Source organism: Dufourea novaeangliae, unplaced genomic scaffold (assembly GCF_001272555.1).
Source record: "Dufourea novaeangliae isolate 0120121106 unplaced genomic scaffold, ASM127255v1 scaffold56, whole genome shotgun sequence".
Lineage (NCBI taxonomy): Eukaryota > Metazoa > Arthropoda > Insecta > Hymenoptera > Halictidae > Dufourea > Dufourea novaeangliae.
Window position 1 is genome coordinate 1,934,698 of NW_015373942.1, and position 17,327 is coordinate 1,952,024.

A 17,327-nucleotide genomic window follows, 5' to 3' on the forward strand; every position below is an offset into this window, starting at 1 on the left:
GATTCGTACCAGTGTGCCTACAGTGGGTGCTGGAGTGATGTGTGCCTACCACGGGTTAAAGTTGCTACAGCCAATTATCAGCAAACATATTAAAAATTTCCTTAGGATTTGAATTGAACAAAAATAGGATTAATATCAAATGTGCCTGCAAAGCTACAGATTACCTGTACATTCTTTAAAGTAAATTCTAAATCTGAATGTAAATATTATTGTTCGTGATAGAAATATACTCACGTGATCGTAAGGCATTTTGAACTCCACTGATCAGAGAAACAGAAGGAGAATAAAATATTTCAATCCACAAAAACGCATTCCCACGTGATTTTCCTTATGCTTCTATACACCTAAGAAGGATATACGAAAAACGATGTTAGAAGTAAATGTTTTGAGCGCTTCGAGAAAACTTTGAGAAAGTAAAGGTATCAATAGGCATATAGAAAACCTAATCTGTTAACGTAAACAGAATACAAATCTTTCGTAACATTCAATGAAATTTATTATATCACTTCGGTATTATACTTCAATATTAAGTAATATCTTGTGAACTTTTTAAAACATTAAAATTCGATATTCAATCGCGATTACGCTGATGTTATTAAAATGTTAACAAAAAGACATCGTTGCAAACTGCAGAATGTATTAGCGTCGTCACTTGTTGAATCTAGACATATTTATTTACATTTTTGCAGATTATCGTGGTGTTGATTAATCAGGGTTTTAATTAAAGATTTTTCAAACGCTGCTTACAATAGCGCTATTATTTTCTGTTCGTTTATTTCAGTTTAAGTGAATTACATATATAGGAGAAAACAGATAATTACTTTGAAATCGAAATAATATTTACGCATAAATTATTTTGCGATATTTTTATATATTTATATCGAATGATTATAAGGTTACAGGTTTTTATAATGTTGTAATCGCTATATCCTCAAACTACAGAAATCGTCGCTTCATATTTTGTGTATTTAGTTACATACGTATTCATTAACATTTATTTAATGTTTTTGTTTACTGGCTACTATGTTACTTTAATTACGTTTTCATTGCCACGTAAATGTAAATACAAATTAAGATTATACGAATAATATATAATTTGCGTAACCGTATTGCAACATGTTTAAAGTCATTTATCTGTTCAGTTGCCACTGAATAATCGTTTACAATATTTACTTTATCCATTTTAGACATGTATTGCTACATTCATTGCAACAATTAATTAAAAGACGCACGAAGCTCCGAGCTGTGTATTTCTCTTCGCACATCAACGTCTAACCCCTGTGCGACCAATAAAAAACCAAAGAGTAAATTTTCGAAGAACGTGTACAAAAGTTCGATTCTTTAAAATACTTAGAGATTCTCAATATATCGTGTCACTACGGTCGCAGAGTTTCCAACACACTATCAATCTAGACGACGAAAACTTAAGTACACGTATAAAATAGTATAATAAAAGAAAATTACGAAATTCTATCATATTCATAAAAAAAAAGTCGATGAAATCTGACACAGCTCTGACTTTCTTTGCTGATAAATTGTGCAATGATACAGGCTTATTCGACGGATTTACTTGTTTTTTCATTCTCCATTTGATCCTCTTGGTCCTTTTAGCCTTCCAGTTTTGATGTGTAACACATTCAAGGAAGGGATTTCAAGGAGTGGGTTGATTTTTTCTTTTAATTTTTTCTCTGTAGTCTTTCACAGAGAATCAGAAGTACGGAATCAACGCAACGTCAAAAAAGTAATTCAGACTCTGTACCGGGTGCGAATTAGCATGTGATCGTACGCGAGAAAAGTGGCATTGAAGTCGCCGCGACACTTTGATTACAGTTTTCATTGTATTACGTGTTCCGGCTTATCCAGCGGCCACGATAAATTCATCTGAAAAGCATGTCGACTTCGTTACACAGAATTGAAAATTCAGAGATTAGAAAACATAGAAAACAGACAAGGAATGCGAGACAGATTTTTCTCAGCGATCAGAGTGGGTATACTGACAAGGGGAACGCCCCCTATGTGACCCTCAGTTTTTGAGCAGCTTTTGTCAGTTTTTACTACAAACTGGCAAATACTGCTTAAACATTGAAGATTACACTTGAGAACTTCCCCTCATGAGTGTTAAAAAATCGTTTCGGGACTTAAAGAGCAGATGGTATGCATTAAACTAACTAAAAAATGTGTAGCCAACGTGATGAAATAATTAATACTGTCCATGCTATAAATAACTAAAAATTAATTAATCCTGGAAACGCACGTAAAAGAAAATTTTTCTACCGTATGTTATTTAAATTTTTATAAAACGTGTTCTGGGAACCACATTTTTCCTTGTTTTCTAAACATTCTTTACTCCATTTAAGCAGTATCATCGTCCCTGTAAGCCTTTTTTTAACCCCCTGAATATCGAAAAATTAAGAGAGAATTTAAATACACTCGTAAGATCAAAATGTAACCATGAAAGTGATCGAATTTGGTATATTTACTTATTAATCGTCGCAATACGATGAAAAGTTGTAATATCTGCCTGCGTGTCATTTACCGTGGTTTTTAGTCTCTTCCATGTCTCCGTTCGTTTTAAAAACGGTCTCGGTCGTTTATGGGTTTTGGCATCGCAGGTACCAACGGTCGTCGTGCGTTAGGAAGGTTACACGTCAACGGTTTAGGGCTATGAAATAATAAAGTCAGAAACAAAATCCTTCTCTCGTTAAGCGTTGCGTATTATCGCATGAAAGAAAACGTCAAGAAGAAGAAGTAGAAGAAGAGATTAAGAGAAATCATAGGATGACTGTTTTGCTTGGATTTTTTACTTGGAAGGTCGTGAGTACGGAGTGTTGCGGTAGCGCGAGCTTGAGCCCGATGTCGTTGTCGTCTTGTACGATTTCCATGCGCGGCTCGATGATTCCTCTGCGAATGTCATGGATTGATTCATTTCCATTACTTACAATTAATTCAGAACATCACCACGATACATTAATCGGATTATTATCCTAGTCACACTACGCGAAGCGGGTGTTAACTTTCATTTTATTCTCCTGTTTCTTGTTTCTTTTTTAACGTATTTAAGAGAATGTTCATAAAAACGAGGCTGAGGGATTACTGAATTAAAATTTGAGGCTGTTATGCGAAGCCATTCGTGTCTATTTAGCGGTCAATATTATGGGTAAGCTTCTTTAGATGTTCTAAGCAACGGGTAGATGATATTTGAAGCGTATGGGCGCTAGAAATTTTTGATTTATGCAAATTTACCAAAGGGAAATAATTTTTCTTTCATAAAAATTATAAAGATTCAAGAAAAATACTTTTTTAATGAGATATGATACAATTTTATTATCTACATGAATGCCAGATTTACGAACTATTTAATAATAACAATTGTTTAAAATAAATTAATGAACTAGTTGTTACTGAAATTTCTATAGTTTCATCATGTTTTCGTTAACTTAATCCCATACGCTCCATAAGAAGGTTCTAATTACTTTAAATAGCAAGTACAAAATTCTCTACTTGTTTTGTCATGAATTTTTAATTGTCTGTTATTTTGAGAAATGTAAAGCGTTTATGCAAGTTTAAAGACGATCAGTTCCATAATTTAATTCTGAGAATTTTTGTGAATATTCAATCAATTTTAAAAGCGAATTATTGTAGCTGAACCTTATTCAAATCTTTTAGGAATTAATTGTATTCGGATGCATTTAAATTTTCAATTTAAAGCTGTAAATTTAACATTATTAAAACTTTCATATTCCAACAACTTTCGTTTAGATGTATTAGATTCTTCATCCGCTTCAGTTCACTTCAAAGAGTTTAATTAGTTTTATAGAACAAGAAGTCCATAAAATTGAATCTACATAGAATTATTAAAGTATTTAAATTGATAATATTGGAAGTGTCATTGGTATTATGTTAATTCTGTGTATGTCATAGACGTATGTATCTATGTTTGTAAATTATAATTCTAAACACTCAGGTACGTACAAATTCTACTTAACGCGTTAAAAATGTTTTTAAGGACGATATAATATAATAATAGTAAATACAAACACGTTACCTGGATATTCGGATGTTTCATAGTACTCGTGAGAAGAGTGCGGAACAGAGTCATCATCGTACTCGTACGTTGTGTACCTCAAGGAATGATACATATCATCTCTAGATGATTTATTTATAGCCATAACGATACGCAATAATATACTACAGTATTAAAAATTCATATATATCTTCCATATGCATTGATAAAATATAATAAATAATATCTCGTTTACCATTGTATGGAAAACACATATTTAGCAACATAAATATTGTTACAGAAATTATCAGAGGTATCAGTATGTAACGTTAGTAACAACATCTGTCTGTATTCTGATAAGTTTCGTAGATATGACTCAGTGTTTATACTTATATTTGAATTACAAGAAAATGTTGTGTTCCTTTCATCTCTAGGATACAACGAAGCAATCAATAACTGACACTCTGTTACCGTAGACGCGCTAGATTCCTTAACTACACGCAATACAGTAAATTGAACTTCGTGCACAAGAAAATGGTCATATTTGAAATGTTAGACATCGATACGTCCCATAATCTTTTCTAACATTTATTTAACTACAGTAGAACCCCCTATATCGTGGACGATACATTTCGCGTTATACGAATTTCATGTTATACGGGACCTAGAGCGGAAAAAGTTAAAACTAAATAAAAATTTTTTCTAATATAACAGAAAATAATATGCATTTTATTTCATTTTAGAACAACAAAAACGTAAAGTTTTTTCATTATATGTACAGAATAACTTAATCGCGTTATACGGAAGCAGTGGCGCAATTTTTCGTTCGCGTTATACGGGGCCCTACTGTATTTGTTTGCCACGCTATGTTAATAGGGCATTTTTGCTTTTATCTCTCGTAAGATTACTTTGTCAACGACATTCCGTATGTATGAATTATTGTAAAAAAATTAATATGAAGTTGTTATCGTAAGCGCTTCAGAATAACCCAACATTCATTGGGCAAGGGTTAACAAACTCGACATCAGTGACCTGTTAATTTATGTGCATATCACACAATCAAAATACTTTACCATTAGCAAAATTATACGACGAAACGTCTCAGCATTACTCGCAAAACGTAAATTGTACATATTTTTTAAAAATCATTGTTCTACGAAAGACGCAGTCTACTCTCCAAACTGCGCGTTAATAATGTTAAAAAATTGTTTCTTTAAAAAAATATGAAAGTTACACTTACCCCGAGGTTGGCGTGTAATGACGATCCCCGTATCGACTACTGCTACTCGTCGACCCATGGTAATCATAATCGTGATGCGACCCAACGCGATTGCTCGGTGGCGGAGTAGCGGCCTCATAGCTGCAAATAGAAGGACGCTCATAAATCACGATCAGAAAGCATACAAACGATGATTCATGTCCCCCGATAAGTATAGACACTTACTCATAGCTTTGGTCCATAGCGACCCTTGCGCGATCCAAAATAGAGAATATTTTACTTTTCGCTGTTACGGGCCGAGAGATTGGACCTCGACTCGACGGCGGCGGAAGTATCGCAGCTAAATATTTTACAGTTTTATTACTATTCATAATTGTATTTGATTCTAATAGCCAATGCGTTCATAACCAACCTCTCGATGATCGTGATAACGCGGGCCTAGCGGAGGGCCTTAACATTCCTCCTCCGGTTGGGACACCTCTGACCGATGGTCTTCTGTCGTCAGAGTTCAGGGGATCGTCAGCCATGCTCATCTCCATTTCTCGCATTTGCTCTTGCCGTATATTGTCGTTGTTATCGGGAATCAGATACTTTCGAACTTCCGCTAATGCGAACGCAATACGAGCATAAGCTTCCGCGGGGGGCGCGAGAGCCGTTATTTCGACATGAAGATCGTCGGACAGATGTGCATATTTTGGGTCCAATGACATTCGACACTCGGTTTCCTGAAGTAGCATATACACCAAAACTTACATACCAAAACTTAGACACCAAACGTCAGCACTGTTTACACACTTTACCGTGACTATCTGTAAGTTTACTGGCTTTTGAACATTATCCTACATTTTTTAAGAAATTGTATCTGAAAATTGTCTCTTGCGATGGTAGTAAATGTAAGCAACGTTTGGCACATTGTTGTGACAAATCTACACGCAGTAATGAAATTTTCACTGATATTACATAAGAAAATGGCAGTTAACTTGGGGAGGGAATCGATAGTTTGAACTGTCCCTACTAGTAAAATTATGTGATTCGACCAACTACCAAAATTTAGGTAATAGAAATATAATAAAAGTCTAATTTCTTACCCATGATTATTTAGATTGTAAATAACACACAACAGTCTTGTTGTGTGTTAAAAATAAATAATCAAAGTATACCTTTTGACGATCTTTCATTGATCCTCTTCCTAATACTGCCATCTTACACATAGTTTCTTCTTGCAAACGTTTCATAGAGTTACCTTTTGGACCCAATAACTTTCCAACAAAGTTAAACTACAAGCATTAACAATTACATTAACGATTCTGTCTACCCACACATCTCCATGCAATACTGATTGCAAGATATAATTACCTTTGGGTGCTCCCGTACTGGTACCAATACTTTAACCGAAACACGAATTTGTTTTTCACGATAAATATCCACATACTTCGGATCCCTTATTGGTTTCCCCATAGCTTGAGTTTTCTGAATTTCTATTGAACAAAGTAATTATTCTTGATTCTATGAATAGTGTGTGAAGATGTATGAAATGGTGTGTGATGTGGGAAGATCTCCCAGGTATACATATATACATATACACTCGTATGAAAATATTTACGACTGTACGAAAAATGCGTTGCATTTGTACAAGCGTATATAGTCATCACACTGCCCGAGTTTCATCATCCCAATATACCCACAAGGTGAAAAAAAATGGTTAACATACTTTTCTATCAACATGTAATAGATCTAAAACATACTGTGTTTTACTTTAATCAGCTTTTTAACCTTAAAATAAATCTGCAACTACTTTAACTAATCCATATAAAGTAACTGTAATAAATAATATTGCTTGAAAAAATAAATCACCAATATATCAGAGAAGTAAACACCGAAACATTATGAAGAACGTCAACATAAACGTTAAAAACACGGTGTTGCAAAAAAGTATATTAAAATAATAAGAATGTTGTTTACCCTGATCGATTAATCTGGTTGCATTTGGCCATTTCTGTGAATCCAATTCTACTTTTTCTTGTAAAAGTTCACGGACATATTCTCCGGCTTTGTCAACTTGATGCTCCTTGTCCTCACGATCTTTCTCCGACGAATCACGTATATTCGTGTCATCATTTTCTTCCCTTTTAAATTCATATTCGCCGTTACTCGGTCTATCACTCATGATTACCACTGTTCTATTTGATATTTTACAGAATATCTAAGAAAAAAATGACAATTTTGTTAATTAGAATATGAAACACAGTCGATCAAACACACGCGACGCGTCTTTACAGTAAAATTGTAATGGCTGAATGCTGACTTGACTGTTCTACTTCTTGTCACGTTTAAGACGCACTTTCATGTGAGAATCGTATAAAGGGAAAGGGATAACTGTTACATCTTTTCGTCACAATAAAATTTCGATAAAACAAAGTCAAAAATGTTCTGCAATAACGTGCATCTGCTTACTTGTGTTATTTACGTCGATATTATATAATAATTATTATATTATTATTGTTTATGTATTTGATTTTCCCCCAGAGGAAATCTTGGTGGAAAAATGCAATCGATCCATAGATATTTACGGAAATTCAATTTAATCATTGTTAAGTCTAAAATATATAGTTTGTTTTATTAATTGTTCATTTTTATTTTACTCTTATATCTTTAAATAGTGCTCAATTATAACGAATTTTAGAAATTAAAATTTCAAAAAATTAAATTTTAATGGAGATGTTAATAATATTCAGTTTGCACCATTATTAATTATTACTCGAAAATTATTCTCAAAAACAGATGTAACGAAGGAATGCTGCACGCATGTAATGTCTCCACTGCAGCCGTACAGAATCCCCCATCACAGCCCCATTAGAAAGAGAAGAAAGTCACTCCAGTTATTGTTCTCTTTTTCTAGTGCCGACTTCATCCCTGCCATAAGTCCGCGCAGTCTAGTATATATGTCTATAGTTGCAACAAAGCCAGGTTCATTTTTTAAAGTCTTTTAAAAAAACTGCAAAGTGCTGCAAAGAACTGATTACTGCTGCTTACTCTTGGCTGCTTTTAGCAAACAGATTCTTCTGTTTTAAACGATATAAAACATTCATAGTATGGCCGAAAAGAAAAAAGTACTTATGATTTGTTTAGGTAAATTTTATAGTATTAAAATAGTGAAGGTAAAAAATGGAATACATTAATAATATAAAAATTGACTTTTACTTTACATACAGGCAACATCTGTCGGTCGCCTATAGCAGAGGCTGTATTTAGCGATCAAATAAATAAGTTGGGTGTAAGCCATTTATGGGAAGTGGAAAGTGCAGCTCTTATAGGGTATCATACAGGTAAAGGTCCAGATCACAGAGCTATGTCTACACTAAGGGAAAATGGTATTACAAATTATTCACACAAAGCGCGACCTGTGAGTAAGTTTTTTACAAGATAAGAAGAATGTAGAACAAATATTAGTGTCTTTGCATGATGTGTTACAGATTACAGAAAATGACTTCAACAGATTTGATTGGATATTTGGAATGGATAATAATAACATTCATGAATTAAATGATATGAAACCTAGTAATTGCACTGCTAAAATTGAGCTTCTTGGAAATTATGACCCGCAAGGAGACACTATAATAAGAGATCCTTATTATGTAAGTAATACATTTATGCGTTTGCATATTTTATAATGGCATATTATATACATACATTTATTCATTATCATATCTTTTCTATGTATTATATTAGTTTAACTGATATTCTGTATTACAGGACAATGGCTAAATTGATAGAAATTTTACTTACAGGATAATAACAGTGTTGGATTTCATAAAGCATATGAACAATGTGTCCGTAGTGTAATAGCTTTTCTGGCAAAGCACGAAGGTATTAATTATGGCTTTAATTAATGAATTAGTGCAAAGTGAATAAACTGACTATAAACTTATTAATTACAGGTAACAAGTCGTGATTAAGGTAAATTTTAAGAAGTCATTATTTTGAAAAACAAAACTGAAAGATTGTATATTCAAAAATTTATGAAAAATAAATATTTGTTAAAGTAATAAAGTACATACTGATTTATCACTACTTGAAAATTGTAAACATTGTTTCTGAAAATAGTTTTATAACATTCTTTACATCTTTTTGTAGATTAGTAAGTTTTTATTTTTTGGGCATCCATATAAATTGATCTATAATAGTTATCTGTAGAATGTATGTATATACATATACCTATTCTATTTTGTGCTACAAGGTTTCTTAGATAACCTTAAAAAATACTGTTAGGTGCTCCATTTTTTAGAAATACTTACCTCTGTTTCAAAGCTATTAGACAGTAACATGTCCCAAAGAAAGAAAGTATTAATGGTATGTTTAGGTATGTTAAAAAACAAATTATGTTCTGTAAGAAACCAATATAAGAATGTTTCTTTTTGTTTTCACAATAATATATTTTAGGAAACAGTTGTCGTTCTCCAATTGCAGAAGCTGTGTTTTGCGATCAATTAAAGCAAATGAATCTAAATAATTTTTGGAAAGTAGATAGTGCTGCACTATTACAATATCATGTAGGTAAATGTCCAGAACCTAGAGCTATGTCCACACTTAAAAAAAGAGGCATTACACAATATACTCATAAAGCAAGAGTGGTGAGCAAAATTATATTTTTAAATTTAAAAATACCAAAGTGACATAATATATTAGATTCTGCTTTCAGATTAAGGAAGAAGATTTCTATAAATATGATTGGATACTTGGAATGGATAGTGGTATAACTTATGAATTATGTCAAATGCAACCTAAGAATAGTCAAGCAAAAATTGAACTCCTTGGAATGTATGATCCAAATGGAGAACTAAATATACGGGACCCATTATTTGTAAATATCATCTATATTTCTCCATCGGTATCAAATAATTTCTTTTACACTGATTTTATTTTTTTATTAATAGGATGATGATAGTGCTGGATTTGAGAAAGCATTTGAACAAGCTACTAGAAGTATAAAAACATTTCTAAAGCAACATGCAGGTGATATTTGTGTATAAAATAATATTTTTCCTTACATATGTGTAATATACTACAGTCTACAGTACTCTACAGTATCATCTTACTGAAACTGTTTTATTTCTAGCTGGTGTAACTACGGATTCAAATTGACTATGACTGTGTGATTATATTGCTAAAGTAATTAAGCTCTACAAATTCTGAATAAATTCCAACCCTGTAAGTATGAATAACATGTATTATCAGGTATTACTTTTATTTAACTTTATGTCCACTTATGTATACTTCAGCTACATTACGATCATCTCCAGAATATATGAACTTTTGAAGCTTTTCTTCTAAAGTATACTGTCTTAAATCATTTAAATATCCACCACTTACACTTGTATCTACAACAAGGGCATCAAATTCTTTACCCACTACAAAGTTACCTATTTCATTATCCATAGCAAGTGCTAAAAAAAGAGTAGTATATAAAGTGTAGAATTTAATATATTTATGTAAAAAAGAAAACATAGAATTTTATTTATTTTATGAGTTACCTTTTGCACCACCTAATGTAGCCAAGTGAAATACATCTTTGAAATCGAGTGGTTCATAATCAGTTTTAAAAAGAGACAGATGGGTTGACACTTGTAAAGTTGCTCTTATTGCATCTAACATACTACAACTTTGTCCACCTGCTACATCTGTAAATATATAATCTGAGTTAGTCACAAGTTACTCAAGATATCAACACAAAATGATTAAATAATTTTATTTTCACCAGTGCCAAGACCAATTTTTATTCCTTCATTTTTCAGTCTCCGCACGTCGCACAAACCACTTTTTAAACATGTATTTGAGGAAGCACAGTGAATTACAGCAGCACCTTGTTTCTTCAATAATGAAATTTCAGAATTTGTCAAATATATTCCATGAGCCATTATGGTCTGCAAATAGATGAAAAAAATTCAATATAAGAATTTTGTTATTTTGGTGCGTATTACAATTTAACTTACTTTACATGTAAGCAGGCCAGCTGCATCATACACTTCTGCATATGAAGCATATTCAGGAAATTTATTTTTTACAGCCTCTATTTCATCGTGATTCTCACATATGTGACTCTAAAATATTTTACACGTATTGAAATTTATGGTATATACAGAATACACCATTCTATAAATTGCATTTAAGCATTCCTTAATACAGTGCTGATAATTACTTATAAATTTTTTATTTATTCACTTGCATCAACTAAACGGAAACTTCATTTTATGTAGTACCTGTATGTGAAGATTTTTTTCTTTTGCCAATTTTCCTAATTCTTTCATCAGTGTTATATCACAGCTTAATGCAAATCTCGGAGTTATAATTGGTTTTATAAGAGGACTCTATAAGAATTAATATTAGTAAAACACTATATGAAGAAAGCAATAGAATAAAAATAAAAATTACATTTATAACTAACATTTAATTCAGTAATATTGTTTATAAACTCATTTAAATTTACTATAGATTCTTCAGTGGTTTCGTAATAATTGTCAGCACGTTCGGAATTCATACTTAGTTTTCCAACAAGAGCCCGTTGACCTATGTTTGCAGCTTTTTGTCCCAGAATCACAGATGCTTTTGTGTACAGTGATGCAAAATAACATGCTGTAGTTGTGCCTTGTGCAATAGTATGCTTCTGTAATTTAAATTTAGTTTACTTATATCTGAATTTAATGTATATATAATGCAGAATATATTAATTTATTTTAACAAGTCTTTTATGAAACTTACTACAACAGCATCAAACACTTGCTCGGCAAACTTTTCATCTACATATTTCTTTTCTAAGGGAAAGGTATAAGTTTCCAACCATTCTAAAAGCGTTTTATCATATCCAACTCCTAAATTAGGAAGTTGAACTGCATGAATGTGACAGTCAATAAATCCTGGCATTAAAAATTGACTTTTAGTGAGAACAGTTACGTTATCATTGTTTGTATCAATTGAATTTGGATTTATCACTATCTTGCTAATCTAAAAATTAACAAATATATTATATTTCAAGTTATAACTTTTTTACATTATACAATTTGTCCACTAGAATATTTGTACCAGGTTGAAAGTGTAATTTATTATTACAATTATATTTATAAATAAAAATTTATCGATAAATACCTTTCCATTTCCAACGTATATCGCACCATGATCTACGGCGATCAATTCACCATGTTCGTTTGTATGAATAAACGAACCGATAAATATATTTTCGGATACCGATGGCATTGTACACACTTGTCTCGATATTTGAAATTTGCTAGAACTATAAATACTTGTAAATTAAGAGCAACCAGTTATGACAGTTATGTTTGTCTATCGTTAGTGTAGTTATTCATTGTATATTTAATATCAATGAATTTTTTTGTTGTCTCGTTATTTAATCTTCGTTCGGCATCAATTTATGAAAATATTTATATTTCGAATGGTAAATTAAAGTGTAGCAACGGTATTATATCGATCTAATACTCATTGAAGTAAAGGTGGTTGCCGTGTAAAGATACGTGCATTCTAATCTCTAAACTTCTCCTATAAGTATTTATTAACAGTTGTAGTATTATAAGTCATGAGTTCTAAAAAAGAGCAAAAATTAGATGGTACAAAAAAATCAGATAAAATGGTGGACACACATCGAGAGTTTTTAGACATGGACACCGACGAAGAAGATTTTGGGCGGCAAGGTAGAAGAAACGTGGACATCAGTATCGGACATAAATGTTCTCAATGAACATACATACATAGTTTTTAAATTTTGTATAATCTTAAGTATTAATATTAAATATTAGTCTATTAATCTTGAATAGAGTGAAAATACGGTAAAATACTTCACTATATTCTAGAATCCCCCGAAGTCGAAGAAGAACTTCCTCCAGAACCTGAGAAACCAGTATTTACTGAGAAAGATCTACTTATCTTAGTAAGAATTTCTTTAATCTTTCCGACCTTGATTTTTTGCGATCACATTTGATCTATAGACCACGTACTTCGAGATACCCACTAGTTATCATTTGATGAGAAAGTTGAGTATAGCAGTAAATGTAATATATCGCTAAATATATTACTGCTTTTTATGAACTATAAATTTGATTGCCTATCATACGTATCTTAGTAAATTATACATCGATTTAAACGAAATATATGTAGATTTTACATTACTTGTAGGAAAAAAGATGTACTCTTGAGACCACTAATAATTAACCATAATTATTGGCTTCGTGTTAAAAATTAGTTTTTCCGTGCAGTATTAAATTAAGTTATTGGACTACTTTAAATTATGGTTTAACCATAGACGAAATATAGAACATACAAATCATATAATGTACTTTTGTGTCAGTATCGAAGGATCTTTTTGCGACTTCCGTTTACCATTTTAGTGCAGCATAAAATCGTATCTTCCTGTACGATTAGATTCAATACAACAGTGCATACATCCTAACGAACCAATTAGAAATGTTTATTTGAAATTATTTACAGGTGAAATACGTAAAAGATTTAACAGTATTCCCTGCATTCGGCGATGAAAATTGGAGTGAAAATTGCGACCAAATAATACGAGAATATTTTGAGAATCCATCACATGTGCTGCTAACTATACTTCAAGAAGGAAACAAATTGACCGCGATTTTGAATTTTCCAAAATATGCATCGAAGGGGTTTATGTATTTTTTAAGATCGCCATGGCAAATATATACAGCAGAAAATTTCCTCGACACAGTATTATTTGGAAGTATTAATGGAGATATTAAAAGTTTCGTTTTAAAATTCATGGAAAACGTTTATGCACCAATTGTACTTCGCACTAACGAATATACGTCATGTATCCATTTATGAATTTTAAATGACCGTTACTACCCAGATAGCACATGACGCTTTGAAGACGTCCATTTTACGGCTATTTTAAGTCTAAGGCGCCTTTAAGCCATCTTAACGGCGTCACTAGGCGTCATGTACTATCTGGGTATAAAGTCAATACTTCTTACATTTTTCATACATATCATTTCTATTTAAATTGTTACAACTACAAGTTATTATTATTCATTATTTATGATATTCTTATTAGTTGACATTGAATATAAATTAGCGTATTGCCTCTACAATTTTCCATTAACACCAAACAGTCATAAAAGATGAAGTATTTTCAAATCTCCACGAATTTATTATTCGTTTGACCAAAGAGATCTATGAACCAAAGGGCTTGACTACTTTGTATGTACCAAAGGAAAATCTTCTTAACAAATTGTTGGAACCATCAACCAAAATCGATTGCTTCTTGTTAGGGGAAGATCGAAAAACGATTCTCCCAGAAGAAGATCAAAGAAAACGAGAAACAGTTGATAGATTAGAAAAAATAGTTTGGTCATGGATTGTGCAAATACATGACGCGGCGGTAACATCGTCCAGTAGAAAAAACATTGAATGTATACAAGATGAAGTCAATTACTGGAAAGCTAAACGTTAGTTATTTGTACAATGTATTAATTATATATTAAAGAACGCCATCTGGAATCTTTCTTTCTTGAAATATATCTGCATGAATTAAATTTGTATAATTCAAGATTATTATTTTTTATAAATCGTAGTTCTAAACTATTAACAATGATTTAAAGTGCATTTACAATTTCACAGATTTAAACCTAAATTATTTGCGCGCACAACTTGTTAATCCGGAAGTTCGATCGATCATCAACATACTCCGGAACTTCCGTTCTTTTAGTCTGGATAAATTTGAAAAATTAGCTAAACATATTGAAACCAGAATAGAAGAAATATCTTCGAATTTAATGTATTTAAATATTTTACTTGATTTCTGTAAAAATTTAAACGTTCCTGAAGATGCGGAAACCTCTATAACAGAAGCGTTACTCTTAATATTATATATTTGGATTGAAGCTCCATTTTATCATACTACGTGAGGATCATTTTTCGCTAAAATAAAAATGAATGAAAAGCAAATTAAAAACTATATTGTTTTAGGAGCAATATAGAAACACTTTGTAAAGCATTCAGTTCGCAAATAATATTTCAATGCAAAAATTACATTAAGTTAGATGTTATTTTTGGAAATAATCCAGAGGAGGGCAAGAAACTACTGGAGAAATGTATATTTTGTTGTAACATTTATAAAACAATTTATGATAATGTAAGTTCTATTATGTATTATATGTTGCACTATATTGTAAGAATTTTAAAATGTAGTTAGACATTCTTTTTAGCTGATGACAACTGTTGTCTTGTACATTAATCCTAATAAAAAATGGGATATAAACGCAACGGAGGTTTTCAAAAAAATGGATACTTTCAAACAAAGATGCTACGACGTGATTGAAATCAGCGAGGCATTACTGATATTTGGAAGGTACTAAAAATTAAAGAATTTATAAAAAGAAGTATAAATGAGTTAGATGAAAACTAATGTGTATTTTATTTAATAGGTATACTAAGATAGGATTACTCGGAAGTCCAAGAGGAACCGAGTACGAGGCATATTGGCGAGAAATTGAAAATCTATTTTACGAAAGCTTGAATAAAATTACTGCTGCTCGTGATACTATATTCGATATTACAAAGTTTAATTGGTTGAAAAAAATCTGTCGGTTTAGGTACACGATTCAACAATTAGAAAACATGGTGATAAATTTAATTAATGACATATTTAAAAATATTAAGAATATAGAAGATGGTATCGAGGCGATTTACGCTTTACATAAATTAAAGAAAAGAGACAGTCTGAGAATATTATTGCAGAACAAGTGGTTACAGGTATCGTAGAATTATGTATACAGGGTGCCTCAGGTCTGGTACTACAACCGAGCAGAAAGTGATGACAAAAAAAAGTTGAAAAAAAAAAGAATAAAATTTTTTCGGTTAATGCTTCGTTTTCGAGATAATCGAATTTGAAAATTTGTTCAGTCCACGGGCAGTAGAATAGGATTTGGCTACCGTGTCTGTTCATTGCAGGCCGTTTCTACTTATTCCCAGCACAATTACACGAGATTTACATGAATTTTCAAACCCCATTTTCTCGAAAACGAAAGCTCGAACAAAAAAAGTTATTTATTTTTTTCTGACTTACTTTTTCTTATAAAATCACCTGCTGCCCGGTTGTAGATACTACCTGATCTGAGACAGCTTGTGTACATCTGACATAGAAAAGAAAGAATTTTTGTAATACCGGAGAAATTCTTAGGTTTGGAAAATCTTTAGCAACGAAATACAGTATTGTTACACTTATGCAATTAATATATCAAAAGAATACGAACAATCAATACAGAAGACTGATGTCAATATGGATATGTCGTGTATTTCGTGGTATTTAAATAGTCAATATACTATAATGAGGAATGCAGCGGATTGGATCGGAGATTGTGCAATTGAAAAGTGAGCGATAGATCATGATATAAATTATTTAAACACATTTATTGAAATGTTAAATCTTCTTTCTTAAATACTTTACGCGTGTATGCTAAACATCTCTTTAATATAATTTCCTACACTCGTATCACTAGACAGGACGTATCATGCATGTTTTCAGGTGTACAATGCAGCAATATAAACATGTATTACATGTAATCGATGAGAGAAAAAAGATGTTTAACACTTACAGTATACATGAATCATAATAATGGGAACTGGTAAGTCATTTAAATAACAATTAAAGAGATAAATAACTCTGTACAAGAGAAAGAATTGAGAAATTATTTCATGCACTTTCTGTAATAAATTCCTGTCATTCTATTAATAAAAAAATTATATTCCTATAGATTTGGACGGGGTACTATGTTCATAATAGTTTTTTATAGTTAGTTATAGTATAAAAAAAAATTGTAATAGATCGTTAAGAGATTTATTACTTTATTTAAAGTAATGCATAATGTTATCCGCTGAGTTTTAAAATATTTTGTTGAATACCAAAATTTATATAACTTTACATATTCTGAATTTGTAACCGCTTTATAATACAATTACATTTAGTTATTACAATCTCCAGCATCAATATCCATATCATTCTACACTTTTTCGTTTAAAATCTTAATTAATGCAGCATACATAAATTTTTTAAACATTTGTATTATATGAATTCCTTCT

General features: G+C 31.5%; 5 protein-coding genes across 6 annotated transcripts; 3 read left to right on the top strand and 2 right to left on the bottom strand.

Annotated features, from left to right (window-relative positions):
• Positions 1-1,242: 1,242 nt before the first annotated feature.
• On the bottom strand, positions 1,243-7,490 carry LOC107185795 (KH domain-containing, RNA-binding, signal transduction-associated protein 3-like). Of its 2 annotated transcripts, none has more exons than XR_001516170.1 (9): positions 7,185-7,490; positions 6,579-6,700; positions 6,383-6,499; positions 5,635-5,947; positions 5,448-5,562; positions 5,244-5,363; positions 4,046-4,122; positions 2,537-2,901; positions 1,243-1,881 (listed from the first exon to the last, which is right to left on the bottom strand). XR_001516170.1 is itself a non-coding variant. In XM_015573554.1 (9 exons), the coding sequence occupies exons 1-9, from the start codon at positions 7,387-7,389 to the stop codon at positions 2,572-2,574; spliced, it is 1,257 nt and encodes a 418-aa protein (XP_015429040.1). In that variant the 5' UTR covers positions 7,390-7,490; the 3' UTR covers positions 2,378-2,571. The 2 variants fall into 2 exon arrangements, 1 of the variants encoding a protein (XP_015429040.1); XM_015573554.1 differs by lacking the exon at positions 1,243-1,881 and having other exon boundaries at positions 2,378-2,662; positions 2,805-2,901.
• A 686-nt stretch (positions 7,491-8,176) lies between these two features.
• Positions 8,177-9,204, top strand: LOC107185877 (low molecular weight phosphotyrosine protein phosphatase-like). The gene is made up of 5 exons (XM_015573649.1): positions 8,177-8,351; positions 8,435-8,625; positions 8,696-8,857; positions 9,011-9,089; positions 9,161-9,204. Exons 1-5 carry the CDS (start codon positions 8,315-8,317, stop codon positions 9,172-9,174), a joined length of 483 nt encoding a protein of 160 aa, XP_015429135.1. The 5' UTR covers positions 8,177-8,314; the 3' UTR covers positions 9,175-9,204.
• Positions 9,205-9,531: 327 nt separating this feature from the next.
• LOC107185828 (low molecular weight phosphotyrosine protein phosphatase-like) lies at positions 9,532-10,253 on the top strand. The gene is made up of 4 exons (XM_015573595.1): positions 9,532-9,582; positions 9,663-9,853; positions 9,922-10,083; positions 10,157-10,253. The coding sequence occupies exons 1-4, from the start codon at positions 9,546-9,548 to the stop codon at positions 10,250-10,252; spliced, it is 486 nt and encodes a 161-aa protein (XP_015429081.1). The 5' UTR covers positions 9,532-9,545; the 3' UTR covers position 10,253.
• Positions 10,254-10,466: 213 nt separating this feature from the next.
• LOC107185738 (guanine deaminase) lies at positions 10,467-12,470 on the bottom strand. The gene is made up of 8 exons (XM_015573494.1): positions 12,363-12,470; positions 11,979-12,221; positions 11,665-11,883; positions 11,480-11,587; positions 11,213-11,320; positions 10,978-11,143; positions 10,754-10,900; positions 10,467-10,666 (listed from the first exon to the last, which is right to left on the bottom strand). Exons 1-8 carry the CDS (start codon positions 12,468-12,470, stop codon positions 10,467-10,469), a joined length of 1,299 nt encoding a protein of 432 aa, XP_015428980.1.
• Positions 12,471-12,807: 337 nt separating this feature from the next.
• LOC107185739 (dynein-1-beta heavy chain, flagellar inner arm I1 complex-like) lies at positions 12,808-16,861 on the top strand. The gene is made up of 10 exons (XM_015573495.1): positions 12,808-12,922; positions 13,082-13,158; positions 13,716-14,058; positions 14,360-14,695; positions 15,075-15,150; positions 15,216-15,381; positions 15,455-15,597; positions 15,674-16,001; positions 16,429-16,619; positions 16,774-16,861. The coding sequence occupies exons 1-10, from the start codon at positions 12,808-12,810 to the stop codon at positions 16,859-16,861; spliced, it is 1,863 nt and encodes a 620-aa protein (XP_015428981.1).
• Positions 16,862-17,327: the final 466 nt, after the last annotated feature.

Excerpts from the sequence above, each read along its gene's own strand:
- LOC107185877 (XM_015573649.1), top strand. The coding sequence starts at position 8,315 with ATGGCCGAAAAGAAAAAAGTACTTATGATTTGTTTAG. Across the intron at positions 8,352-8,434 it reads AGTACTTATGATTTGTTTAG|GCAACATCTGTCGGTCGCCT; the intron begins GTAAATTTTATA and ends CTTTACATACAG. Across the intron at positions 8,858-9,010 it reads TAATAAGAGATCCTTATTAT|GATAATAACAGTGTTGGATT; the intron begins GTAAGTAATACA and ends TTTTACTTACAG.
- LOC107185795 (XM_015573554.1), bottom strand. The coding sequence starts at position 7,389 with ATGAGTGATAGACCGAGTAACGGCGAATATGAATTTAAAAGGGAAGAA. Across the intron at positions 6,701-7,184 it reads AACCAGATTAATCGATCAGG|AAATTCAGAAAACTCAAGCT; the intron begins GTAAACAACATT and ends TTTGTTCAATAG. Across the intron at positions 5,364-5,447 it reads GCTATGGACCAAAGCTATGA|CTATGAGGCCGCTACTCCGC; the intron begins GTAAGTGTCTAT and ends TTCTATTTGCAG.
- LOC107185739 (XM_015573495.1), top strand. The coding sequence starts at position 12,808 with ATGAGTTCTAAAAAAGAGCAAAAATTAGATGGTACAAAAAAATCAGAT. Across the intron at positions 14,059-14,359 it reads CACTAACGAATATACGTCAT|TCATAAAAGATGAAGTATTT; the intron begins GTATCCATTTAT and ends AACACCAAACAG. Across the intron at positions 16,620-16,773 it reads GGAGATTGTGCAATTGAAAA|GTGTACAATGCAGCAATATA; the intron begins GTGAGCGATAGA and ends GCATGTTTTCAG.
- LOC107185828 (XM_015573595.1), top strand. The coding sequence starts at position 9,546 with ATGTCCCAAAGAAAGAAAGTATTAATGGTATGTTTAG. Across the intron at positions 9,583-9,662 it reads AGTATTAATGGTATGTTTAG|GAAACAGTTGTCGTTCTCCA; the intron begins GTATGTTAAAAA and ends AATATATTTTAG. Across the intron at positions 10,084-10,156 it reads ATATACGGGACCCATTATTT|GATGATGATAGTGCTGGATT; the intron begins GTAAATATCATC and ends TTTTATTAATAG.
- LOC107185738 (XM_015573494.1), bottom strand. The coding sequence starts at position 12,470 with ATGCCATCGGTATCCGAAAATATATTTATCGGTTCGTTTATTCATACA. Across the intron at positions 10,901-10,977 it reads AAAAATTGGTCTTGGCACTG|ATGTAGCAGGTGGACAAAGT; the intron begins GTGAAAATAAAA and ends ATATATTTACAG. Across the intron at positions 10,667-10,753 it reads TACATTAGGTGGTGCAAAAG|CACTTGCTATGGATAATGAA; the intron begins GTAACTCATAAA and ends CTCTTTTTTTAG.